Source organism: Pseudorasbora parva, chromosome 12 (genome assembly GCF_024679245.1).
Source record: "Pseudorasbora parva isolate DD20220531a chromosome 12, ASM2467924v1, whole genome shotgun sequence".
Lineage (NCBI taxonomy): Eukaryota > Metazoa > Chordata > Actinopteri > Cypriniformes > Gobionidae > Pseudorasbora > Pseudorasbora parva.
This window is the reverse complement of record NC_090183.1, coordinates 22,634,391-22,662,339: the sequence shown is the minus strand read 5'-3', so window position 1 is coordinate 22,662,339 and position 27,949 is coordinate 22,634,391. Positions and strand designations below refer to the sequence as shown.

At 38.1% G+C, this 27,949-nt stretch overlaps 1 protein-coding gene across 1 annotated transcript in view; it reads left to right on the top strand.

The window, feature by feature from the left end:
• Positions 1-27,601, top strand: part of tnrc6c2 (trinucleotide repeat containing adaptor 6C2) — a 60,883-nt gene extending 33,282 nt beyond the window's left edge. The window contains exons 5-22 of the mRNA XM_067459503.1: positions 4,162-6,390; positions 6,750-6,956; positions 7,468-7,625; positions 10,955-11,032; positions 11,151-11,208; positions 11,311-11,456; positions 11,612-11,758; positions 12,087-12,233; positions 13,781-13,900; positions 14,125-14,208; positions 14,377-14,620; positions 14,778-14,942; positions 15,570-15,758; positions 16,490-16,639; positions 20,136-20,351; positions 20,557-20,630; positions 22,048-22,187; positions 22,450-27,601. Of these exons, the coding sequence (XP_067315604.1) occupies positions 4,162-6,390; positions 6,750-6,956; positions 7,468-7,625; positions 10,955-11,032; positions 11,151-11,208; positions 11,311-11,456; positions 11,612-11,758; positions 12,087-12,233; positions 13,781-13,900; positions 14,125-14,208; positions 14,377-14,620; positions 14,778-14,942; positions 15,570-15,758; positions 16,490-16,639; positions 20,136-20,351; positions 20,557-20,630; positions 22,048-22,187; positions 22,450-22,831 (4,934 nt within the window). The 3' untranslated portion in view covers positions 22,832-27,601. The remainder of the gene's footprint in view (positions 1-4,161; positions 6,391-6,749; positions 6,957-7,467; positions 7,626-10,954; positions 11,033-11,150; positions 11,209-11,310; positions 11,457-11,611; positions 11,759-12,086; positions 12,234-13,780; positions 13,901-14,124; positions 14,209-14,376; positions 14,621-14,777; positions 14,943-15,569; positions 15,759-16,489; positions 16,640-20,135; positions 20,352-20,556; positions 20,631-22,047; positions 22,188-22,449) is intronic.
• The last annotated feature ends 348 nt before the right edge of the window (positions 27,602-27,949 follow it).

Sequence of the window (27,949 nt, the reverse complement as noted above, 5' to 3'; positions counted from 1 at the left end):
TTGAAGTCCATAAAAAATGCAGCTGTCCGTCAAACAACGTCCTCCACGCGGCTCCGATGGGTTAATAGAGCCTTCTGATTCGAATTGATGCGTTTGTGTAAGAAAATATCGATATTTAAAACTTTATAAAAGAAACCCGCCTTGAAGTCTTCCATTGTAGCCATGGTTGTTTAAGTATTTAACAGCCACAAGATGGCGCCAGCATTAAGCATAGAAGTAGCCTTTATACCTGCTTTGCTAGGCCTGTTTTTCTCCATATATATATATATATATATATATATATATATATATATATATATATATATATATATATATATATATAATATGGATGGAGAAAAACGAAAAACAGGCCTAGCAAAGCAGGTATAAAGGCAAGGACATGCTAAAATAGCAGTGATGCTTGAGTTATGTTAAAGATATGATCTCATCCATGTCTACATTAGAGGTAGCCTGACAAGCCAGACCCACATCAAGATGTTTGGTCTGGAAACTCACCATAGACAGGGCTCAATCCGAGGGGCGGGATAAACGGTTGTCTTTCAAACTCCCTCTGCACGCGATAGGATAGCGCTACACCAACCGGAGCAACGACGGTGAAGGGGAGCTCGCTGACTGATTAAACATTCGCTGTATCCGGTCGGCTAAACTCCGAACACATCTTCCCTTTTTAAGAATGACTTCAGTGCCGCTCTTTGTTCTTTTCTCAGAGGAAAGCTTAACTCCAAGTCTTCCGGAGGCGCGGGCAGAGCTGATTCGAAAGACCGCCGCCGTTCGCCAGTTTCTGTGTTTACTAGACAACAGAAGCACACAAACGCAACTCGGCCGTTGTCATTATGGCCGCGCCCGCCGACTCTATACACGATGTGATTGGGCCGTCCAGATTCTGAGGAATACAGCTCAGATAGGAATTGAGAGTTGCTAGACCACACTTGCGGGCAAATTAAATTTGCTGCCGCTAGGGTGCGTCTAGATTTCTAGGCTACATTAGAGGTGGTCTCGTCTCACGTGCCAGCCCCCTCTGTGGCTTCATTAAGCACAGTGTCTCCCCAGCTGATACCCGTCTGTCTTTTTCTTTCTCCTTTCCCTTAGCACCCTTCTAAGAGAAAACCGTTGTCTGATCAAGTTGAAAACGTGACTGATTTTAAAATGCATTTAAAACATGTTTGCCATTTCAGAAGTGAGGCTTTTGATCTGGAGAACAGAATTAGTATGAATAGAAGTTATTTTCAGACAAAAGCACCGTCTTATACGTTACTGAGACTTGCAGAAGGTCTGGTACTGGAAAGCTGTAATTGTAGACTGTATGAAAGCAAATGGGTTGCGGTGTAATTTTCCAAAGTTTGGAAATTCTCCTTTTTGGGAATTCACCAGGATGAAGGCACAAAATAAAACAAATAACTGATAAGCAAATTTAATGTACTATCTTCTGCATTGGCAGTATAGGCAGAGACAACTTGCTGCATTAAAAACGACAGGCCGCATCAAATTAAGATAATACTGAATAATGTAGGGTCACAGCATTTATCGTGCTGGTATTTCTAAGATTATTAATGTGGAGCCATTAGAAATGTGTAATGTGCAAACTCCCATTTCCTGCCTCTTCATGCATCTGTTTTATTTTGTCCAGGATGTTTGAGTGAAAAGGTAAAGGGAAAAAGCCACCGCCTTATGTGTTTTGAATTTATCATGCAGTCTCTCTCTCTCTCTCGCCTCTACGTGGGGAGAGTGAATGTGACTAATAGCGAGAGCAAGCAGAGGAGGGTGTGTGAGAAGAAAGTGAAAAAGGGAATAAAAGCAAGAGAGACAGAATGTAGACAGCAGCCTTGTTCTCTTGGCTGCATTTCAGCTCTGATAAAATGGCATCCCTGAGAGTGCCTGGCTGCCGGAAAATTGTTTGCTGGATTGCTTGAACTCCATCAAACAAACATTTGGTTCCTTTTTTTAGTTTCTTTTTTTTCTACGTTTTCTTTGCCACGTTCAAAATGTTTGAAATTTTGTGCAGCAAATATTATCAGTTGTTCAATAATAATAGTAATTAACTGGTGTTAATACATAATTTCTGTGATAGCTACTTAAGTCTAATATGATCTAACAAGTATTCATATGTGACTTAAAGTCTGTTACTGTTACTTAAAGTCTGTACTTGACAACTACCTAAAATGTCAGATTATTCAAATCTCACCTGTGTATATGTGTGTGTATATATATAATACACACACACACACACACACACACACACACTCAATTACAGTATATATACAAAGATGGTGCACACATTATTATGAATGAGAGCGCAATGTGTAATGTGGCAGAATAAGTACCGGCATCTAAATAAAAGAGCCAGTTGGCGATTGGTAAATTCATGTTATCATTGCAGCTGTGGTTAAAAAACTATGGTTGCCATAGAAACAGTCTGTGTCCTGAGACGCACGCTTAGGTTGGGTGCTCACGTGTACATTGGCTGGTCCAGCCTGCTTGAGATTTTAGGATTTCCCCATTAAAGTAAATAAGACTTGAACTCGAATGCCCAAAAATAGCTTTCTGGAGGTGTTGCAAATATAGCTGCCGAGTGAACAGATTTTTCTTTAAAGGGACTTTGATGCAGGAACATTTTGCATGGTGCAGAAACGCACTGTAGTCTGATAGCCCTCTGTGATAAGGCTGCCTGGAAAGAGGAGATAAGTGTATAGATTCTGAGGGACTGGGCACTATCATAATCCCCACATTAATTTGAGCTGACACAAATGGATTCCTTTTATTTTACAGGCAATCTTCCATACATTGAATCAGTAACTGATTAATTCATTGTCTAAATGAAGTGATGCAATGCAGTCAAACACTAAAGTGGATTGACAGGGCTTGTACAGTGATGGTATATTTGCACAAGACTAAATTAGATGCTTTAGAAAACTCCTATCAGGAAAATATATAAACATTTATGTTCATGAACAAAGGGTTCATGAAATAATTTATTTTTCCCTTGGCCTTGAGTTTCACTTAAAAGGAACCCTGATCTACTTTTTCCTGACACTGTTTGGGGTCCCTCTGATGTCTGTAGAGAGACATAAGTCAGGACAAAACGAACATTCATTTACTCTGACCATTTTCGTGTTGTTAGCAAATTCAAGTGCGTGAAGCATGTTAAGCTGAATATACTGTGTCCAGTGTAGACAGCATCAATGATTATAAGGGGTTATATTTTCTTCTGATGTGGTGCTCACTTATGGTGTAGACAGGTGTCACCTACTTTTTGTAAATATCTTGCTCTAGAGGCAGTCATGTGCAAATATTTTTGCCTGTGTCACAGATCCCACAATATCAAAACAAGCCATTTTTGGAGCTTGGTTGATACAATTGTTTTTATAATGATGAGGATGTTTAAAACTGAAACTTAAAGTATGTTTTAATGGTACAAATACCTTTTATATATCAAAAGATCAAGTAAAATTGTAAAAGTCAAGTCAAGTAAAACCCCTAACTATGCTGTTTGTATTATGCAAATTAAGGTTAAGTTTTAGGTTAGTCATGGGCACCATGTTTGATTTATTTAGTGAATCATATAGCTGCCACATAACCCTTTAAGGGGATGGATAATACATATGCTTACTCTTTAGTATGAATACTCTCAGTAGTTGTAGAAGAGTGCAGTGTGTTTCGCATTGCAGATCAATGCCCTCTTTCTATTCTCATACCAAAATCTACACACCATTGATTACCTGCTTGCTCTTGCTTGATTATGAGAGAGAGACGGAGAGAGAGAGACGGAGAGAGAGAGACGGAGAGAGAGAGACGGAGAGAGAGACAGACAGACACACACACAGACAGACACACACACACACACAGACAGAGACAGAGACAGAGACAGAGAGAGAACTTCTTGGTTTAGTATGCATCCTTTGAGTATCTGTGGAGCATCTTGATGAAGCTTGATTTTTTTCAGGACCTTGCAGAGCAGACCACATGGAATGATAAATGACAAGCTCGGTTTTATTCTAGACCTCTACCTCAGCTTTCCTTTCAATGATGGAGATGCTAAAATGAATATCCCTTGCTAATAGTTTTATTTTAAGATGCATAAATTATGTCTTGTACATAAATTATGTCTCTAAATTATGTCCAATTTCGCTATAATAAAATCTCTGCTGTGTATTTGTTATACAGGACTTCCCCATCAAAGTAGCCTGGGAGACCAGCATGAGAATTGTCATTGGAGCATCCCAGTCACCAAAAACAGCAGCGGCAACCAGGATAAAGTGATTATTGAACGTAACAACACAGACACTTGGCCTTCCATTACATACGGCAAGAGCCAGCAGACACCAGAATGCACCTTGGACGCTGAGCGCGCATCAGAGGTCGTCAGCAACAGTAGTGGCACTATTATGGCTACAGGAGCTAGCCAGCAGGGTCATTACCCAATTAGCAAAGCCAGCGTTAATCTCACTTCTAGTATGGTCTCTAGTCAAGGTGGCCCAACCAAGGGGTGGGTCTCAGAAGGAAAGATTGACTCGCCCATGGATAGTAGAGGGCAGTCCAACTGGGGTGCTTCTAATCTAAACCTCAACCCCAGTGCCAACCCTGCTGCTTGGCCAGCTCTTGGACATGAGGGGCCTGGGGTAGGGTCAGGCCCTAGTAGCATGGTTTGCTCAAATTCACTTTCACTTGGTATGTGTGGCCAAGGAGGAGTGGCACCACCTCACGGCAACATTGTTAATGGCAGTATTGGTTGTGGCAATGGAAACCTTGTAGGGGACTGTGCATGGGGCAACCCGGATATCCCAGAACAGCACCAGTCACCCACAAATGTATCTTTCAACATGAAACCTCCTAACCTTAAAACTGATGGACCAAATAACACTAAACCAGAGCCAATGAGTCCAGGGAACAGCTGGAGAGGAAACCTCAGTCAGTCACCTACTGAGCCTGCCAGTGAAGATGGAACTGCTTTGTGGGGCAATGGAGATGCCAAAAATGGAGAATCAAAGGACTCAGGCTGGGATTCTGCCGGCGTCTCCTCTTGGGGGCAAGGAGGAGCTAGCAGTGGTGGCGGCTGGGGTAACTGGAGCAAACAACCAAGCACTGACGGTACAGGATGGGATGCTAATGATGGTCCTTCCCAAGAACATATGAGTTCCTGGGGCCCTGATACTCCAGCAAGTGAGGGCAGCAGGGGTAGTAGTGAGGGCCACCCAAGAAGTAAAGAGAGGTCGCCAAGTGATGATTTGGCCCCTTTGCTTCCAAGGCAGGACTTGGACCCACGTGTCCTCTGTAACTCAGGCTGGGGACAGACTCCAGTTCGTCAACACACTGTTTGGGAAATGGAAGAAAGTCCAGACAAAAAGAATGAAGCAGGGACTGATGTCTGGGGGTCTTCCCCCAACACACCTTTAACTGGACCTGCACCACCTCCTCCTGGATGTGCCAATCCCAACCTGAATGCACCTCCTAGAATGGACACAAGTAAGAGTGAGGGACCTTGCAGAGCCACACCAAACACAGGCTGGGGAGGGTCAGTCCCAGCCTCTGCTCAATCTAATGGTGGATGGGGGGAATCTCCTGCAAATAAAAAAGTTCCTAATGGATCAGTATGTGACTGGCGCAATCCTGTTGCTGAGACTCTTAACACAAATGGCTGTAATGGCCAATCTTGGGCTTCTGAAGAAAAGTCTCCCAGCTGGGATGATAGTACTTCTCAGAAGAAAACACAAGATTGGGGTGATGGACCCAAAACTTCCTCAGGCTGGGGAAGTAGTGGCAGTGGGAATAGTGGAGAATGGAGTGACCCTTCAGAAATACGGAAGAATGGCTCTGGAAGTTCTTCTAGGGACCCTGAAAACAGAAACTGGAAGGAAACCCAGAGAGGCTGGGGTAAAGCAGCACCAGCACAGGGTGGTGGTTGGGGTGATGCTCAACATTCCAATGGTTCAGCCCAAGGTTGGGGTGGAAAACCTCAAGAATCCACATGTGGCAACAGTGGAGCTGGAGGCATAGGATCATGGTGTGGCCCAAATTCTGTAAAACAGAGCAACTCTGGTTGGACATCAGGAGGTCGCCATGATCCAGGAGATGAGTCCACTGGCTGGGAAGAACCATCTCCATCTTCTATTCGTCGCAAAATGGAAATTGATGATGGGACTTCCACCTGGGGTGACCCCAGTGCTTACTGCAAGGCTGTGAACATGTGGGACAGGAATAACTCCCAAAATCATCCAGGATCCAGCAAAAATGGCAGCAGTAATAGCGTCACTGGGCCAAACAACAACAGCAACAGCAACCATCAGCAACACCACAGCCAGGGTCCCACTCAGAATCATGTCAATGGCAGCAACAACAATAACTCACCCCGACAAGGTGAATCTCCTCTTAACAGGGTGCCCATGGGGAACCCAGGTGAGAAAAATACAAATATAAATATTTTTCCCTTTTTTAATGCTAATTTTAGTCCTCTGTCCTCTGTGGATTTGTTTAAATGATTAAAGTCAAGGTTAGCTCGATCTGTTACTGTCTGTTTTTATTACATTTACATTTCAATCAGTAATTTGACTTTATTTGATGCAGTGCACTTACTTTTTTGTATTATAAGAATAAGTTAATAAGACAACCGCTAACAGTTATTTTGACAATCGAGCTATTGATTATTTGTTTGATTAATCAATTGGACATAAATATAAATTTCCAAATATAATTTTCTGTTTTTTAAATATTTTATCTTAAGTTAATAAACTGATTATTTTTTTATTCTTTATCAGGTTGGGGAGAGCTCCCTAATGTCCAGCCAAATACAGAACCCACTTCATGGGGCGAGCCAGCCAATTCCAACCACTCTATGGACAATGGCACTTCAGCTTGGGGCCAGCCCTCTAGGGGCTGTGGAGGATGGGGTGAAAGTGCCCATGACTCCAGTGGACCGTATGGCAGAGGAAATGCACCTGCTGGATCAGGCTCCTGTCAGGAAGGTAATGAAAGAAAAGAAAAGAAACATCTTCACATTAAAGCACTTGCTATAGCAAAAGTGGGGAACTTAAGCCATTGCTGATACTTAAATACTTTTTTGCAATATGAAGATGAAGTTAAACTACACTGACCTCTGGTGGTAGAATAAAACCCCAGTACTGATTGCATCACCATTCTTTAAAGTTGAAGTTTTTTTGTGTTAAATAATTTATACGATCCCTGCATAACATGCTGAGACAAGTAAAATTCTTTGTATTATAAAGTGTAAATGTTGTGGCTCTTTTCATAAGATAAGATTTATGTTTTTTTTCCGTAAATTTGGAGATTAAATGTGAAATTATTACATTTTAAAATATATTAAAAACATACCTTGTTTTTAAACACGATTAATCACAGAAGGAAAAAAAATATTAACCTAGTAAAACAAATTCAAGCAATTGACAGCACTGATTAAAATATAGGTTGTTATATATCGCTGATTTTGAGCAATCTTGTCCAATTGTTTTTTTCCAGGTCCCAAACCTATGCAAGATGGCTGGGGAAATGGAGGGGAAGAGATTGGCATGAACACCAGCCAGTGGGATGCTGATGATGGTGACATGTGGAACAGTCCCACATCCCAAGACTCCTCTTGTAACTCCTGGGGTCAATCCAAGAAGGGCCCACAAAGGGTAATTGAGGCTATTTAAAGCAATCAGTACTCTGTCCTGTAATCTGTCACATGTTTGTTGTGTGGCTAAGAATTTTCTTTTATGTGCGTGCGTGTGTCTAAATATATACATATATATATGTCTAAATATATACATATGTATACATACATACATACATACATACAGTTCAAAGATGAGACGTCACCATTTTGATGTCCATATCAAATTAAATTTACTAAAGTGATTTTATATACATAAAAAGGGAAAGTGTCTACTTTCATGTTTCAAATAACTTTCATGAAAATAAAGTGTGAAATAATGTTCCAAAGTGTAAAATTGTCATTCAACGTAATGGTCTAGGCTTTGATTTTACCATTACATCTTTAAATAAACATAAAATGACCAAGTTAAAAAATATATTTGTTTTCTTAGCATTTTCATATATATTTCAGTATTGGCTGTGTTATATTAAAATGAATGTCTTGATGTTTTTTTAAAGATTTGAAATGACCAGGGGACTTGTCCCGAATATGCAATTTGTTAGAGGTCATTCAGTGTAAAGGAACAAGAAGCCATTCTGAAATCATATTAAAAAAACGTAGTAATTTGACAGTGTGTGACATAATCAAAAGGCACACTGAAGACCATGTGTTGCTGCAGCAAAGAGAGTTAATTTCTCTTAAATATATGAAAATTTTACTTTTTCATTGTGTAGTAACCTAAGTTACAAAAACACACATCATTCAGTAAAATAAAAAAATGTAAAAAAATTCACAAATTAAATATTGCGAACAATTGTGATTTACCTTTAATGGTCATGCTCACTGTTTGATATAGATGGCCAGTTGATAGCCTGTAATATAAGCTGATGTAGAATTTTTGAGTAATGTTTTTGTCATTCAGTGTAATGCAAATTCTCTGTTAAACCACAGTATCATCCATTATGCTAAATAAAAGTAACACTGTATAGATAACAATTTTAGCATCTTATTTATATAACATATAAATGAGGAGTGTTTAGCACTGGCAAATGTGTGTTAAGCGTAATAAATATTTCTGCATTTTGTATAGATTTGTTTGTGTTATTGATTTATTTTAGATGCCCATGAACATAGTTTCTGTAAAAAGCCAAAAATTAAATGCAAACCTAGTAGTTTGGGCGGCACACTTAAGACCTGTACACACTAAGAATGGTTAATATAAAGATAACTATATTAGCATCCACATCAGCAAACAATAACACTCTATTCTAAGCGTGCATTGATGTTTTTTTCTCTTGTCTCCTGTAACTCCAACAATATCGCTTTTCTCTGCCAGTGTGCCATTATCTTTATAGATTGATGTGGACTCTTCTAGTCTTTTATATTTAGATCGATTTTTTGAACTATATCTTTATCATTATTGTAATAGTTATCATACTTGGTTTGAACGAGCCTTTAGCAAGGAATCGAGAAAGAGATTGTGAATTGCAATTGCCAGAATAACAGCTTACTGATATTTCTGAACAATGTCACAACTTCAAGAGAGGCTATAGAGGGGATTCTCCACCCAAAATACCCATCCTGAAAATGTCATTAATGTTGGCTAAAAAAAACATATTTATAAATACAGCTGCAAACAGTAATTTTTGGGGCAGAGGAAGTCACAAACAAAGTGACAAGCTAAGCAAACATGGATGGATGGATGAGTGCTTCAGAAAAGTAAAATAAAATCTGCTTCTGCCATCATTTACTCATAGCAGAAGTATTATTAGAACTAATTTAATGATACAGACTAATACTAAAAACATTTCAATTATGGGAACAATGACAAGATTCTCTCCCTTTTTTGGCAAAATGTCACTCAGAGTACGAAACCATGGCCATTTAGCATAACAAATATATTTATGTAACAATGAACCAATATACAGTATAGGCCAAAAGTTTGGACACATTACTATTTGTAATGTTTTTGAAAGAAGTTTATTCTGCTCATCAAGCCTGCATTTATTTGATCAAAAATACAGATTTTTTATTTTATATATTTTTTTTAAATATTGTGATATATTACAATTTAAAATATTTGTTTTTCAATTTATTTTACTTTAAATTATCATTTATTTCTGTGATGCAAAGCTGAATTTTCAGGATCGTTACTCCAGTCTTCAGTGTCAATGAGATCCAGTCTATAACATGATCCTACAGAAATAATATAAATATTCTGATTTATTATGAGTGTTGGAAACAGTTCTGCTGCCTAATATATTTGATGAATAAAAGGTTCAAAAGAACTGCATTTATTCAAAATAAAAACATTTTCAAATAATATAAATCTCCTTTACTATCAATGTTTTTTTTTATCAATTTAACACATCCTTACTAAATAAAAGTATTGATTTAGTTCAAAAAAAGAAAGAAAAAAAAAGACTGACCCCAAATGACTGACCAGTAGTGTTGTTACAAAAGATTTCTATTTTTAAAACATTTGCTTTTTTTTTTTTTTACTTTTTATTCATCAAAGTATTATAAAAAAGGATCACAGGTTATGAAAAAATATTAAGCAGCAGAACTGTTTCCAAATTTGAAAATGAATCCTCATATTAGATTGATTTCTGAAGGATCATGTGACACTGAGGACTGGAGGATTGATACTGAAAATTCAGCTTTGCATCACAGAAATAAATGATCATTTAAAGTATAATAAATTGAAAACCAATTATTTGTAAATTGTAATAATAAACCACAATATTCTTTTTTTTCTGTATTTTTGATCAAATAAATGCAGGCTTGATGAGCAGAAGAAACTTCTTTCAAAAACATTACAAATAACACTGTGTTATAACAATGTGTTAACTTTTGGCCTGTACTGTACAATATACTTATTCTGACCTGTACTTGTTAAAATGTCTAAATTAATATGTGATCATACTAAATTGCATTATATTTTAAATTATTTTTATTTCCTTACAACAATGGGTAAAACCAAGTGGTTTGAAGGATATTGGTTTTAAAAATGACAATTAATTAGTATTTGGGTGCTGCACTGTGAATCTGAGTTTTTTTATATTTCTTCAAATTATTCTAGATTTTTCTGTAAGATGTTTTGGTATATAAACTATTGTTGCACTGAATTTTTGCGAATGCTTCTGTAAATTATGGAAAAATGTATGATGGTCATTATATTTTGCTTAAAAATATGAAATTAAACAGGACACATATTAATGTTTGGGGTGGGGGGTAGATGGAATCAAAATATTAAGCTGTATGATGTTATTTTTTTACCTTTCGTCTTTGACCCATATACTGTATGTATATATTATTTACTTTATGTGGTGTGTTATTGCCTTATGCAGTTCTGTTTGTTCATTATAGGGCAAGGTCTCCAACAAGCCGGATGATGTTTGGATCATGAACAGACTTATCAAGCAGCTCACAGACATGGGTTTTCCTGTATGTTAAAAAACAATTTATTCTGAAAAGATATGTTGCTTCCATCATTAACAAGATATGTAAAAATAAATAAATAGCATAACAGTATTTTTTTTTTTTTTTTTTTTACCTGGTACAGAAGGATCCTGCAGAGGAAGCCCTAAAGAGCAACAATATGAATCTGGATCAGGCCATGAGTATGCAGTTCCTTTTGAAGCTAACCCATAACAGCAGACTGACATGCAGTGAGTCATATGATCTTGGTCTGGAACACTGATTTTGTTCTTGCCTTGCCCTAGGCGCTTTGTTGGAGAAGAAAACTGAACTGGACAAACGGGGGATGGGCATGTCGGACTACAGTAATGGAATGAATAGGCCCATGGTGTGCCGACCCACAAACCTCTCCAAAGACCCCTCACTGGATCGTGCCCCCTTCCTGGACAAGGTATAGTCTTGTCTCAAGCTTTTTTTTTTTGAGAATTTATTTGATTAAATAAATTCGTTTTAAAAAAAAACTCTTCTATTTTTCGGTTCTGAAGTGGAGATAAATTTGATCTGGGTAAATTGAATTAGTTTTTACAACATATTTTCTGTTCTCAGGATGGCAGGCTGTCAGATGATGCTTCAACCTCACCGTTTATGCCTTCTCCTGGCCTCAAGCACCCCCTGGCCAACAGCAGCCACCCTAGCCACGGATTGGGTGGGGTCTCCTCTGGCCTGTCCATGCAAAACTTGAACAACAGACAGGTGAGTCCGGTGAAAAAGTGGTGAAATACTTTTTTTTTTCCATATATTAAGAGCTATATAAACAATCAAACATACAATTGTAATTAATTAATTAATTTTAAATTTTATTTTTAATCTGAAAGCGGTAGGACAATATTAAATTTTGTTCAGGTCGATATTAAAAGCACATTCTTTTTTTAAATACAAATTTCATTGTAAGATAGATTGTTACATTTGTGCTGAAATCGATCTGGTATTTATTTTCCTGTTAAGTGCATCCAACTATGAGAGTAGATAAATGCTTTTAGTCTTTGATCCCCTCTTCACCCCATACTCTCTGTCTCCCTAGATGCAGAATGGAATGTTCGGCACTAACGGAGCAGCACAAACTCGGGTCATGCAGCAGCAGGCCCCGCCCCCTCAGCCACCAGTGCCACCCCTTAGCTCCGCCCAGCCTAATCTACGTGCTCAAGTGCCTCAGCTTCTCACCCCTCAGGTGGTACAAATTACACTTTGAATGCATTTACGCACAATTTACAATTGCATAAATTGTTATGAGGTTATTGGTTCAAATATACAATTTTGACTAGAATATAAAAATATGATTTGATGGAAAATTATACTTTTTAATTAATAAACTAGAGCTACCAATAGATTGTGGGAAGTCACTGTTTATTGAGTGAATCAGTGAATCATTATTTCAACCATTTTGTTCAAAATAGCTGATTCATTCAGAAACAGAGCAAGTGACTAGGTCATTAAATCATTCACTTGGTTCACAGATTCTTACGAAATTGCATCTTGCTCTAAATCGCACAACTGCCCTGCTGTGTCATTGTTTGGAATTATTTTTATTATAATGTTGAGTCACTTAATATTAACTTTGTTTATTGAACTTGAAATGAAAATCAAAAACAGCACTCTTTAGCATGTTTGATATTGCTATTTCTTATTCATAAATATTTTAGGGGTGTCCCCAACTAAGGATTTACACATTCGAATCCGAATTGTCGACTGTTTCTATGGTCGACTGATAGTCGAATCATCTGTGTGTGTGAATGGGTTGGGAGGGGCACGACACTAGTCAATAGGTAAAACTATTTTTATTTTCCTTTACACATTGAACTCAGCAACAACTTTTAATAAAGCGACCAAAACTGCCCGCCAACTGACAGATGAACTGTCAATGGCTTTCTTATTTAGGTTTAAATAAAAGGTAATGTGGTGGACAAACATTTATTAAATGTTTTCTCATAACATTTTATAGCCATGATCGAAATGCAGAACACCACACAAATATATAAAATAACATTTTGATAAATAAACCTAAAACAAATACCTGCCTAGAAAGGAAAATAACACTTTAAATGTGCGTTTACTTAAGCCGATTGTGCCTAAAGGGGGTCGCACACCAGACGTGAAGCTCAGCACCGCGTCTCGGATATCTCACACCGGACGCACACATTATATGCACGCAAGCTCATTTTTTAATCAACTTCTGACAGAAGAGCTGCACGATGTATCTTGGTAGCACAGGGTGAAATCAGAATGTACATTGACGAATTGAGGGAAGTATTATATCAATTTAATATAAAACCTTGAAGTGGCGCGACAGGATTTTAAACAACTTCCTGAGTCAGCGCAGACAGGCAACGAATGCCGCCGCCGGTGTGTGTACATATTGAAAACAATGTGTTCGAAATATAAAGGCACGGCGCGTCGGGTGCGAGGCCTCTCATACGATGCTCAGGCTCCTGCACCTGAAGCGGAGCCCCGCGCTACATCTTTAAAATATTGAGGAACCCCATATTGCCAAAATGGTATGATCCGCCTTTCATAACACCCCGCAAAGTTTCGACTGTGAGATCGGTGGTCGAATCCGGCTCCGCATATCGATGCATCGAATCTTCGACTATTCAGGGTCACCCTTAAAATATTTTAATACATTTCATTTATAATAATTATAGAAAAACAAGAACTCATACAGGGTCAATTTCTGTCTCCAATGTTCAAATGTTGGTGTTGTTTTTGTTTTTTCAATAGGTTCAAGCACAGCTCCTACAGTTTGCGGCAAAAAACATTGGACTGAATCCTGCACTTTTAACCTCACCAATAAATCCTCAACAAATGACCCTGCTGTACCAACTACAACAACTGCAGGTGGTGAGTCTCACAGTTCACTCTCCTGCTCTGCTGTTTCCAATGAATTCCAGCTATTTGTCATCTACCCACTGGCTTGTCTGCAGGGAGTAATAATGCTTTCTGTCTCAATGATGACCACATCTGCCTTTTGAACACTTATTTTCTTTCTTTTTATTTATTTTCCTCTATATTTCCCTGTATGTTCCTCTCTTTCTCACCTTGTATCTTTTTTCTTTCTCTGTCAGGCATATCAGCGTTTGCAGATTCAGCAGCAAATGATGCAGGCTCAGCGTAATGTCTCTGGTCCCATCAAACAACAAGAGCAGCAAGTATGACACACACACACCTAAAAAATGGGGAATTTTTTTTACAGCTGCAATAATTGTAGTCCTGAAATATTAGTTAGTGCTCATCTTTTGATGACAAAATTACTATGACAAATAATGTTAATTTCCATATACAGTGCAAGTGATTATCACTGTCCCTCTCTCACGCAGGTTGCACGTACAATCACAAACATGCAGCAGCAGATCCAGCAGCACCAGCGTCAGCTGGCCCAGACTCTGCTTATGAAACAGCAGCAGCCTCCACCTTCCTCTCACACCGGCCTACACCCAAACCATGTCAAGGCAAATATGGACACCTTCTCGGGTCACCCTCATACTTCCGGCCTCTCTGTCTCAGACCTGCAGACCAAAGAGCAGCAGTCTTCTCCAAACTCCTTCAGCCCTTATACACTCTGTAAGAGAACAAATTGCATATTGGCATAATGCTTGCATTATGTTTATGCTTCATTCATTGATCGTCAAACTATATATATTTTAAATTATTATGATTATTTTTGTTTATGTGTGTGTATGAGTGCTTTAATCTGTTGTCTTTCTGTCACCCCCTGTAGCTGGTTTGAACCCAAACATGAATGTAAACTGTATGGAGGGTGGAGGTCTATCTCTGAAAGATCATCCTCAGCCTCAATCCCGACTCTCACAATGGACTCATTCAAACTCCATAGATTCCATGACGGTTAGCGCTCAGCACATGGAGGCAAACCTCAATAAGCACGGTATTATTTTTTTCACTACTCCAAACATATTATGGGCTTGATTTCGGTGCTGTCACAGACTGAAGTTTTTTAATGTAATCTATAATGTCAAAAAAAGCAAATGCTAACCTCTAGGTCTAACATCCTTTTAAAGACATTTACTTCCACAAACAACATTCCACCCCTATGAGACACATCAATATCTTTAATCAAACTTCAAACTCCAGACACTCTGAGTCACACTTCTGTCCCTGACATTTGCGCATTTAAAAAGGACAGACCAAACTCCCTGTCAAGTTAAGTGCTTGCAGACATTCCGGAGTTATTTTTTGCTCTGAGTCAGCAGGGCCTTTTAAAATATTATCTTTCCTTGGCATTGATTCTCAGTAAAACTTGCCTGAGCAGTAAGTCCAGCCAAACCACAGGAGTTTACTGGAGTGAGTTCAGCTGAGGATACTGAGGATAAACGCTCAAGCCTGTAATCTTGAATCTTATTATTCAGATTGTTTCTTTGAAGAGGGAATATGTTTGGAGGCAAAATAGCAAAGTATATATCGGATTTTGGGTTGCTAGTCTCTAAATATTTTATTATTTGAGGTTTTTGGAAAGAACTTCCTGGGATTTAAAGAGAATGTTATTTGGTTTCAGGTGCAATCTCTGCTGCTCAGTCCCATGTGCCTGTTGGAAAGAGCGCCATGGATGATTCCTTCAGCCCATACAATCTGATGTCAAGCTCTGAATCCCCCACCAGCACCTTGGTGTCTCCAGAGAGCTGGTCACAGGGCAAAAGTCCCAATGAGAAAATCTCTAGTGGCTCCAATATCAACTGGCCTCCAGGTGAGCTTCAGTTGCATATTATAATTTAAACACAATGTTACTGCTATTTAACACACAGATATAGGTTAGGCCTAGGCCTTAAGTAATGGGTCCTGCACACTGTGTGATTTTTCAAAATCCTTTGTGAATGTCCCTTGTCAGACTGTACGTACATGATCCCCGATGTAAGTCATGTCACACTGTAAGATCTCAGTTGGCATTAATGTCAGACTGAACGATAGTGAAGGCACGCTAAAAACGGACGCGCACAAGAAAACTCGTCCGGAGTTTTATATCATCAATGAATGACACGTTCGGTGACAGTGAGCTGCATTACACGCGGGACTGAAATGCTGGCTACAAAGAAATCTCTAGCTCTCGTTTTGGTCATAGTTTGTCTTGAAAAACTGAGATATTTGACTGTCGTCATCGTAGAAGTCACACTGCAGGATTGTGTGCCAAATCTTCTGACACTGCCAGAATTTGTCTGAGGTAAAATTTGATCGCAGCGCTCATTAATCGGCTGCCGGTGAACATGTCAAACTAACAATCAAAGACGTCAGATTTTAGCCTAGGATCAGAGGAATCTTTTAGGATTTGCTAAATTTGTCTCAGACGGCCAAATCGTGGCCAAAATCGCACAGTGTGCACCCGGCTTAAATCGTTATAGAATATTGTACTTATCATCAATATGGAGCCGGACTGTATTTACCAGATACAGTGAAAACCAATTTGTTATTGCGTTCTCTAAGAATTCTGCCCTGGAGTGCCATGGAAAGGTCTGCAGAACATTGACCCTGAAAATGACCCCAACATGACCCCAGGAAGTGTTCCAAGTGGTCCTACCATCAACACCAACATACAAGATGTGAACCGCTACCTGTTACGTGACAGAACTGGAGGTGAGGGATGGCTGATTGCATATGACATGCTGTACTCTTTTGCTTTTTAATTAAAGTTGTAACGAAATGCACTATAAGCATTACATAGTAAATGCATTTCACTGTTTCTGCCCCCTTTTGCTGTCCACTTGGGACAAATGGCAATAATAGCCGTGTCCCCATCTCAGAGTGGGACTCTGTCTTCCTCGAGTGAGTGGTCGGTCAGTGCCTATAATTCATTTGGTCCATCCTCTCAGAACGAGAGGGACACTGACAACCCAGGTACAGTCCTAAAACCTAAATGGCCCACTTCCCACCCCAGACCTGCTTACCATTATTTGACCTTATTGGTATTTTAGAGTGTTTTCCTAAAACCCGCATTCTACCTTGTTCAATTATCCTTTTACTATTTTAAAGGGCTACTTCAGTGCTGGAAAGATGAATCTGTATTTAAACTGGGTCATTAATGTAGTAGAAATGTGAAATTATTGTTGAATTTGGTGCCTTCTAGACAGAGAAACGACAGAAAATGTATTTTTGTCTCATGGGGATGAAAGACTACAATTCCCAGAATGCTTCGCTGCCCTCTGAGGCCATTCCCAAAGCCACCGCTACTGGATCACTACAATCATTTGAACATACTCCAGGATTTCTACTAATACAAAGCCATATGCTAATCGCTGAAGTAACCCTTTAAATGATAGACAACTTATAAACTGTATACAGTCAAAACCAAATGTATTCAGACACCTTCAACATTTTCTCACATTATAACAGTTTATTTGATATAGTTTAAGAAAATGGTAATAAAATATGACTGAGTTAAACTGTCAAATTCATCTTAATAATGTCAGATAACTTTAATAGGAAGGTATTTAATGGATTACAATCAACCACAATCAGCTGTTAAATTTGGTACACAATTAGATCGTACCAATTTAGGTCAACCATTTACCAAGCAATGCTTAAAGGGTTAGTTCACCCAAAAATGAAATTGATGTCATTATTGACTCACCCTAATGTTGTTCCACACCCGTAAGACCTCCGTTCATCTTCATAACACAGTTAAACATATTTTATACTATTCTGTCCATGTCCAGAAAGGGAATAAAAACATCATCAAAGTAGTCCATATGTGACATCAGTTGGTTAATTAGAATCTCTTGAAGCATCGAAAATACATTTTGGTCCAAAAATAACAAAAACAACAACTTTATTCAGCATTGTCTTCTCTTCCGCGTTTGTTTTCAAACCTCAAATAAAGATTCAAATGGTCATGAATCATCATATTGATTCATGATTCAGATCGCCAGTGTCAAACTGCTGAAATCACGTGACACTGGCGATCTGAATCATGAATCAATCTGCTGATTAATGACCGTTTGAATCTTTACTTGAGGTTTGAAAACAAATGCGGAAGAGAAGACAATGCTGAATAAAGTCATAGTTTTTGCTATTTTTGGACCAAAATGTATTTCCGATGCTTCAAGAGATTCTAATCAACCAACTGATGTCACATATGGACTACTTGATGATATTTTTATTCCATTTCTGGACATGGACAGAATAGTGTGCATACACTTGCATAAGCTCTCGGACTAAATATAAAATATCTTAAACTGTGTTCTGAAAATGAACGGTGGTCTTACGGGTGTGGAACGACATTAGGGTGAGTCATTAATGACATCAATTTCCTTTTTAGGTGAACTAACCCTTTAAAGCTACACTGTGTGATATTTTCCCCCATCTAACGGTGAAAAGGTATATGACCATCCAGTGAATATTAGTTTCTGTTCCTCTCAATTCTGATTTCATTTTAACTTCTACGGTGGTCGATTTAGTAAGATTAACATGGCAATCCCCCTCTTCACTTTCGACACGGTGCCATCGAGTGTTAAAACGCAAAAGGCGAAGCTTGAATTTAAGGGTATGTCCCTCTTTGGCTAATGGACTTTCAAGATGGAGGACCAACATGGCGACCAGCATTCGATCCCTCACCCGTATATATTTTCAATGGCATATTATAAACTTATTAGAATACTTTATAACTTGAAAGAAATAAATATACATTAATGAGCACATATATTTTTGAAAGAACTAAGTGTTTTTAGCTAAGATTAAACCAAAAAAGTTTTTTTTCAGTCTATGGTGTAAAAGGTCACATTAGCAATTAAAGAAGAAACACTTAAGCAAAATATGGTCAGGTCAAAGTGTCTGAATAATTTTGGTGCCAAATGTTTTAGAAATTTTACTGGAAGTCCACTGTATGAATATTTTTGGGGTATATGTCGTCAGAGTTTACTTTATTATGCTATCCTCACTTACATAAATTAACTATAGTGTCCTACACCTACTAAGCAAAAAATTATGTCTGGTGTCTGAATAATTTTTGGCTTGACTGTATTTAAAAAATAAAAATAAAAAAATGACACTTAAAGTATTGTTGTTTTTAATACAGAATGTTTTTCTCTTTGAGATCATAGCTTTCAGTAGCATTTGAGAAATTCAGTGAAATACTTCTTAAGGTTGAATATTTGATTGTTGATTCATAGAAGAAATTGGTGTAAGCGATAAAAGCAGACATTTAAAGCATATTAGTATTAAAAATACTTTTGGCAGGTATTTTGAAGGTACTATACATTACTGTTCAAAAGTTTGGGGCCAGTAAGATGGTTATTTTTTTTGTTCTTAAAGAAATGTCTTATGCTCACCAAGACTACATTTACAGTATATGATCAAAAACACAGGAAACTGTAATATTGTCAAATAAAAGTGCAAATATATATATATATATATATAAGAAGAAATGTTTCTTGAACATCAAATATTATATCATATAGAACGATCCTTATATATATATTATATATATATAATTTTTTTTTTTTTTTACTATTTTAAATTAAATTATTAAAAATGGTATTTATTCCTGTGATGGAATTTTTAGCAGCCATTAATCCAGTATTTAGTGTCACATGATCCTTTGAATAGGATCGTTCTATATGATATAATATTTGATGTTCAAGAAACATTTCTTCTTCTTATCAATGTTGAAAACAGTTGTGCCATAACAGTAAAAAAAATGCATGTTAAAAAAATATTATGTCCTCCCCTAATCTAGGGGTAAATAGGCGAACAACAAACATGGAGAGACCGCTCAGGATCACATAACCAAACGTTGAGGTCTCGGTTCAAAGTAGCGTGTTTGCCTTGTCTTTCTTATAAAGCAGGGTTAAGAAAGCGATTTTCTCAGCTTTTGGTTCAAAATGTAGCTTTTTTTTTATTAAACTTGTAGTTTTGATTTAAAAAAAAAAAATACATGAAGCTAGAATAAGATAGTGTTTTCTTTAAAGCAGAGGCTCTATTCTTTCTTTTGATACATTGCATATTCAGATATTCATTCAACAAAATAATTTTTGGCGAAAAGTCAACTTAAAAAAAAAAAAAAAAGCAGGGATGACTGTATCTGCCGCTGTTATTCATTAGTCTCTCTCTTTCTTCCTCTACTGTGTATTTCCAGGTAAACTCATGGAAATGAAGTCTACCTGGTCCCCTGGGCCCATCTCCCACACACAGGCATCTTTATCTCATGAGTTATGGAAGGTTTCCCCAGGGACACGTAACTCCAGTGCTCCCTCCCGCCCCCCTCCAGGCCTGACGAACACCAAGCCCTCCTCCACCTGGGGAGGAAACTCTCTTGGCCTCAGCCAAGGCTGGAACAGTTCTTACTCCTCAGGTAAATCCTCAGTCCACCAGTGTGGGACAATGCAGTTAAATCAATTATTTATGAGGGGCTTCTATAGTGTTGCTAAACAGTCACTCCTTTCTTTCTGTATGAAGTTTTTGTTTAGAGTTGCAAATGGACTGAAGTCAAGAATTTAGTGGAAAATATGTTCAGCTGCAACATGTTTTTCCAGACTAATCTTTTCTTTTTGTTATAGAAGGGGGAGCTTGGAGCACTGACAGCCCCAACAGAGGAAGCAGCTGGCTGGTGCTGAGAAACCTCACTCCTCAGGTGCATAGAGCAAACACATTTTAATTCTGTAAAAACTAGTGGATTTATTCAGATATCAAACTAGTTTTTAGTACATCATGCCAGTATTTTTCATATTAATTAAATAAATTTAAGAGATGCATGTCACTTTATATATAACTAAAGTGTTTATTTAGTATTTTTCGATGTAAAGATCATGCACTAGATATAATTTTTTTACCAATTCAAGTTGGTTTTGAGTCCCACATTTTAAGATAACTTGTCAAGTTAACAGACGTTTTGACATGCATAGCACCTCATCATTGTGAGTTTTGAAACATTGGGCCAATTAAAAATAGCTGTGGGCAAGCATTTCACGAGCATGTGTGTACAGTTGCAGACATTTGTCAGCAATATATAAAAAGATTTGCTTCGCTATAGTCAGGGCTTGTATGTATGTATGTATGTATGTATGTATGTATGTATGTATGTATGTATATATATATATATATATATATATATATATATATATATATATATATATATATATATATATATATATATATATATACACACACACACACACACAAATTCAGCTTTGCATCACAGAAATAAATGATCATTTAAAGTATAATAAATTGAAAACCAATTATTTTAAATTGTATATTTAAATAATATATCACAATATTATTTTTTTTCTGTATTTTTGATCAAATAGATGCATATGAATAAATGAATGAATGAATGAATGACCGTATAAGGGTTATATAGATCATGAAAAGAGGAAAAAAGCATATATTAGGATTATAGTATCTTACTTGTCGGACACACTTGAAACAGACATTGAGGAGATTTAGATGCTTCATACGGTGTGGAAATGAATGAGTCTTTATCATCGCTGAAGTGAGCGACAATACGATCACAAATGGACAAACAAGCGAGCATGACACAAGCATATTCAAGCAAAAGCCAGCATATATTAGTTTTTGGCTAATGTCCATCATTAGTGTCGTGTGTTTTGAATAATGACATGTACTGAGCGCTCTCTTCTCACCATCATTAGTAGACACGCTGATTGGCTACAAGTTCGTTATTGGACTCGGCCCGAGTCCATTTGGAAATACCACTTACCCCACATTTAAGCCTTGTCTCTGAAACCAGGAAATATTGTTTCTATTTGTCATTCGCCTCCCTGCAACAACATACAGGTTTATGTTGTGTTCAGTTTTGTTGTGGTAATGTGTAATAATCTGTTGCTTAGTGTATGATCTGATCAGATTTTTAAAACTGTGTAGTGTATTCCAGCCTTTGTGCTTGTTTTTTGCAAAGAAATGCTTCATAAAAGCACAAAAAAAAACCTGCATTTTTAAATGCAAGAGCACATTCTGTCTGAACGGCCACTTAAATTGCACTTGCATATGAGTAACACCAAATATAATAACATACGTGTGTGCTTCAGATTGACGGCTCCACCCTACGGACTCTGTGCATGCAGCACGGCCCTCTCATGACCTTCCATTTGAACCTGACACAGGGCAATGCTGTCGTACGCTACAGCTCCAAGGAGGAGACCGCCAAAGCCCAGAAATCCCTGCACATGTAAGACTACAAGATCTGCTACTTCATACTTCTCTGAGCACTTTCATGGAATGTTCTAGAACAGCTTTCCTTTAGGATTTATAGTGTTAGCCAAACATTTGTTCCATTTTTCCTAAATCTAAATCCCAGATTTTCCCTAAATCTACCCTCTAGATAAGAGTGTATGACATTGTCTTTCTCTCTTTAAAATGATTTATGAGTTATCCATCAAGAAAATGATTTAATACTTGAATCCATTCCAACTATTTTTCTGCCACTCAAGGTGTGTGCTGGGTAACACTACCATCCTGGCAGAGTTTGCCGGCGAGGACGATGTGAACCGCTTCTTTGCACAGGGTCAATCCCTTACCCCCACCACCAGCTGGCAGGCCAGCTCAGCACCAGGCTCCAATCAACCCCGGCTGGGCAACCCTGCAGTCAGCCACCCCACAGGCCTCTGGAGCGGGGGTGGAGGAGGTAGCAAGACAGTCTGCAGTACCGGGAACAGCAGCAGCAGAAACGGAGGCGACCTGCTGTGGGGCGGCGTTCCGCAGTACTCCAGTTTATGGGCTCCCCCAAACGGAGACGATGCCAGGGTAATCGGCAGCCCCATCCCAATTAACACCTTGCTCCCGGGTGACCTGCTGAGTGGAGAAAGCATGTAGGATGTATCGGACATCATAAACCGACAAAGTCAAAAGACCTAATGGATCAAAACCCAAGCAAATCAATGTGGCGATAATCACTTTTTGTGGAGCTGTAACGGAGGTGTGGTGTGAGAAGAAGCTGCAGACCTCCAACTGCTGTTTATTTGTCCTCTGGTTTTTTACGTCAGACCGGTTGTTGTGCATCTTGCTCTTAGTGTGCAAAGACCTTGAGAAGCAAGAATCAATAGAAGCAGAAGCCTTTTGATGTTTTTTATTTTTATTTTCCAAGGGTTGTTTTTGCTCAAAAGTGTTGTTCTGGAGAAGCCATCAACGAGGCAGCCATCTGAAAGTGACCCAGGCACAGTGAGACCTCATGACACCTTTCCCTATAATGACACTGTTCTGATGAATGGAATGATCCTGGTACTTTTTTGATTTTAAACTGCGCATCTTTTCTTCAGAACTTATTATATTAGCCGCAAGTGCTCTCTCTCTCTCCAGGTCCTCCTTTAAAACCTTTATTTTATAAAACCAACAAAAAAAAATACTTTGTAACTTGCACAGTTCTGTTTCTGAGCCAGCGAATAGGCCAGAGCAATTGAGAAGAACACTCCTAGCAGTGGCCTGTCATCATGACTAATCACCAATGATCTTTTTTCTTTCATTCTTTTAGTTTTACAAAAGGGAGCTGCACTGCTCTATGATTTCTATTTACTCACGCCAGTTTGTTTATGTTTTTTTTTAAATAAGCTGAATGTTAAGCTTTGTAGATGAATGAATGTCAGAGTGTCTGCTGGAACTTGACCAAGCATCTGTGTGCGAGTACATAACCACTGTTAAAAACACTCTCAGTGGAGGCTTTTAATTATACCTAATGGACATCAGTGCTGAATCAATCAGAAGTTATTCAGTTACTGTGTGGTGTATCTGGTCATCATTTTTGAGATACAACAGAGAGAAGAAACTCATTCTGATGCGTTGTGCAATAGAAGCCAGAGACCCTTTCTTCCGTCCACACTGAAGCTTACTGAAACTTAAGACTGCTTTTTTTGTGAAGACTTTTGAAGAATTTAACCTTTGGACTAATTTTCCCACTGCCTCTGTCTGTTTGTCCGGCTTGCTGGCTGTTCGGTATTTGTGTGGAAAGGAGGAACTGTTAATTGTGTTTGACGTCACTCCGTGCGGTTTAAAACACTGCATGTGTGGGATCGCACAGTCTCCCTGCCACTTCTTCACCAAACAGGAACGAAATCCAGAGCGGAGAAACATGGCACGGGAGTCAGGCACAATACCAAATACAATGTGTTTCTCTTAATGCAGTAAAGAATAAGAGATCCTTGCATTTGGTACAAACATAAAAGACATCTACGTTTTCTAAGTCTCTTCTTTAAGGGGTATTATCATAGCACTTATTACAAGAGTGATGCTCCTTCTGTGAAGCCAATAAATCAGAAAACGGAGCGTATAGTGTAAAAAAAAGAAAAGAAAAAAAAGAAAAAAAAACTTCTTATGGCAACTTTTGGCTTTTTTTTTTTTTGTTGTTTGTTTTTTTGTACCTTAATGGTATTCAAAAAAGCTTGTTTGTCGTCCATCTCTGGTCCAGAAGCTTGGGTGCAGAAAAGACATTTCAGAATGAAGGGAAGAACAAACTCTACAATCAAACAAATCTTGCAATGTATGTTTTTTGTCTGAACTTTTTTTCTTCTCCTCTCTATCAAAGTGAATGTCATTGTTACTCTGAAATAGTCAAAAGTCTTTCCCCTATCTGGAGGAGGCACCTCGATTGGATTTAAAAGGGAGGCCCGATGTGGAAACTGATCGAGGACGTTCAATTCTCTATAGCAACTCTCTTTGTGCACCTAGTACAATTGAATGCAGAAAAGGACAGTAATGATGTCACGATATGGATGTTGGCGGCATCTCTCATCATTGGCGTCCTTGTACTAGTAACTTAGGTACGGATCTTCAAATGTCCTCCGGTTCCTTCTCTGGATGACTTCGCACCTCTCATGCATTCTTCCCCACGCCCTTCCTCACATGGTCCTGCATGATTATTATATTTTAATTTTTTTCTGGAATTTGAAACTGAATGAAATTGCCAGTGTTGTGTAATGTTTTTGACATTTTGTTGGTCTTCATGCTGTGGTCTTTAGCTGCCTGCAGTGCTCATATGCAGATACACTTTAAAAGAGGTGTCTCTGTATACCTGTCCTGTGTAACGAATGCAAAAAAAGACTGATGGTGTGGGCCATATTTGTTTATTTCATGTCAAAAGTCTTTTGTTTTTATTGTTAACAGTGTTCTTTAGGCCATTTAGAATGTGTATGTATGTGTGCGTGACCTCACCCTGGGTGTCCCACCTCTAACTCAGCTGCTAACATCCTCTCTCTCTCTTGTGTGGCCTCGGTTAAGCCAAGCCTGTTATCGAGACAAGCCGCCTCTACTTGAAAAGTCCTGTCCGAGCAGTGTTTCTACGGACAGACTCTTTCTGCCACTGGCTCTATAACTACAGCACACGGCATGCTGTCACTATGCAAAGTTAGAGAAGATGGGCACGTAATGTCCGCCCTGTGCCAATCTGTGGCTTTGAAAGGCAGTTGGAAATATCTTGCAGTCCTCCCGTAATACTTTTACATACTCAAGAGGCCATTGTAAACTTGGGATGTTGTCTGACACTAAGCCAATTTTGTTTTGGGAGGTCTGTGTGTTAATTCTGCTGAATTTGATCAATCTCATTTAAGTACAATCTCAGGGCATGACAAGATGAACTAAATTTATGTTTAATGAAAGTTGATAGTTTTGAAGATTTATTGTCCGTAAGTGGTTTACACACTAAGTGACGTGTAAGAAGCTTACGAAGTGTACATTAAAGAAACACAAGAGGATATGCATCAGTGGGGCAATAAAATTCGAAGGCTGGCTAGTTTGGGTCTTCTCAATCCTTCTGAACAGGGACTGCTGCAGAGCCATCAGTTCATTTATACAGTAAATGGGACCTGTGTATCTTACCTCTCTGCTGCTGGTTGTGTTGAATTCCCCTCATGGTCTCGTGTGCCAATGGATACATAAATATATGTACAGTACACTGTGGCATCTCTGACTTCACATTTGAAATTCCAATGTCGTTTTGTTGTAAAGCACTTCTGTTCGGAGGCACTTTGACTTTTCTCGTGTGTTTGAGGTGGGAATAGGTTTAAAGGGGGTTGAGGATATTCGTCAGATATATTTGTCACCTCATGCTGATTATTTGTGATAATCTTGTTGCTGTCATTCGAAGAATCCTTTATTACAAGCAAGAACTTTAACAGCATTGGGGATTAGCGTGTGCCAATGGCGTACAGATAATGAGTAATCCCTGGTACTTTTTTGAATACCAAAAATGAAATAGCATTTTAGTATCTTTTTTTTATTCTACAAAAAGTTTGACAAAAACACGTAAAAAATGAAGGAGAAAAGATCTAAAACATTTTAAAATGCACTTCTTGCTGATATTATCTCCTGTTTGCTGGTCATGTTCTGAAGGTTGACAGCAAGCTGGAGTGCCTTTTTGTGTATGCTGTATTAACTGTTTGTTTGTAAAAAAATTGTGCCCTGAACTGTATATTTCCATCTCAGTCTCAGTTCATTTCGGGCCTTTATGCTGTATAAACCTTCTTTTGTCTTTTTTTCCCCTCTTCCTTTTGGAAAAAGACATTTCAACAGATGTCTTAAGATGCTAAAGTTGTTCATTGACTTTTTTTTCTTTTCTTTCTATTTCTGGGAGATGGGGGTGGGGTGGGGTGGGGGATCACTGTTGCCTGTGTGTAACTGCCTTGTTCTAAACTCAGTCGCAGCTGACTGACAGTGAACCACAATGTGGCTGTAATTCCAAACAGTCAAACATCACAGGAAGTCTCTGGTGACACCAGCATAGGTAGACTAAGACTACAGCTAAACATTATCCTGTATATTATCATGTTCGTTATGAAGAAAAATGCTATCAGATCTCTGAATCCTTCCCTTTTAAAACTACTGGGTAAAATACAATTTGAAATAAGCAATAGACCTTGATCCTTACGCAGTGGCATCTGAGAGAATTTGCCTAAAGGAAAAAACAGCGATCAATGATAGATCTGAACCAAACAGTCTTACTGATGTTGCATGTTGATTTAAATGAAATGGCACAGGACGTACATGCAGTATTTGTGTATACCTTCAATCATTGTGTTGAAACTCATAATTCTGAACAATGTTTATGTCTCTAGGCAAAGAATGAATGAAAAATCATAAACATATCAAAAGAAATATCTTCACTTCACTATACTTGAATTAAAGCGCGCCAATTGTAAAATGTGAATTTATTTTTTCTTAAATTTTTGTTTTGGTCTGACACTTTTAAGGTATTTGATAACATGTTCACAAGGTTTTAACATTTTTCATGAGAAAGAAACAAAGCTGTGTTGGAAAAGGTTAATTTTCGTATGAATGGGTTGTTGAATTCGTGTGTGAATGGTTCTGTATGTATGCTCTCTAATCACTGCTTCCCGTCATGTGGCGACTGCCTGCAATTATGATCCATTTAGTATATTGTATTATCTTTGTTATTTGTGTGTGCGTTAAAAAAAAAAAAAATGTTCCAACATGGTTACTATCTAGCATTGCACTGAGTGTCTTTCTTGCCCCTTGCTTATCTATACAAAAAACAAAACAAAAATCACAGGGGAAATGATGACAATTCATGTGTTGATGTTTACTCAAGGACTTTATGGATTTACTTTCATCTTAAAATATTAAATACCTGTAAAATTGTATCCTCATATAGTGGCTTTTATTATGGAATAATTCCCACAAGAGTTATCATTTTGGAGTTGAAAGTTTTGCATCATTTTAATTGCATTATTTGAAAAACAAAAATAATAAAAAAAATAATAAAATAAAAAATAAAAAACTAATCTTTGGCCATAGTGAGAAAGTTAGTAGAGAGACAGAAACATTCACAAACAGTAAAGATAAACAGATGCGAGTTAGTGACATTCTGACTCATTTCAAAAGGTGCCTATCTTCCATTCTGTGAAATTCTTTATTTCTTTTTAAGTCTACCTGCCGTTTACAAATGATGGGATTTTCCGAAAGTTCTTAAGTAAAGGAATTTAATAC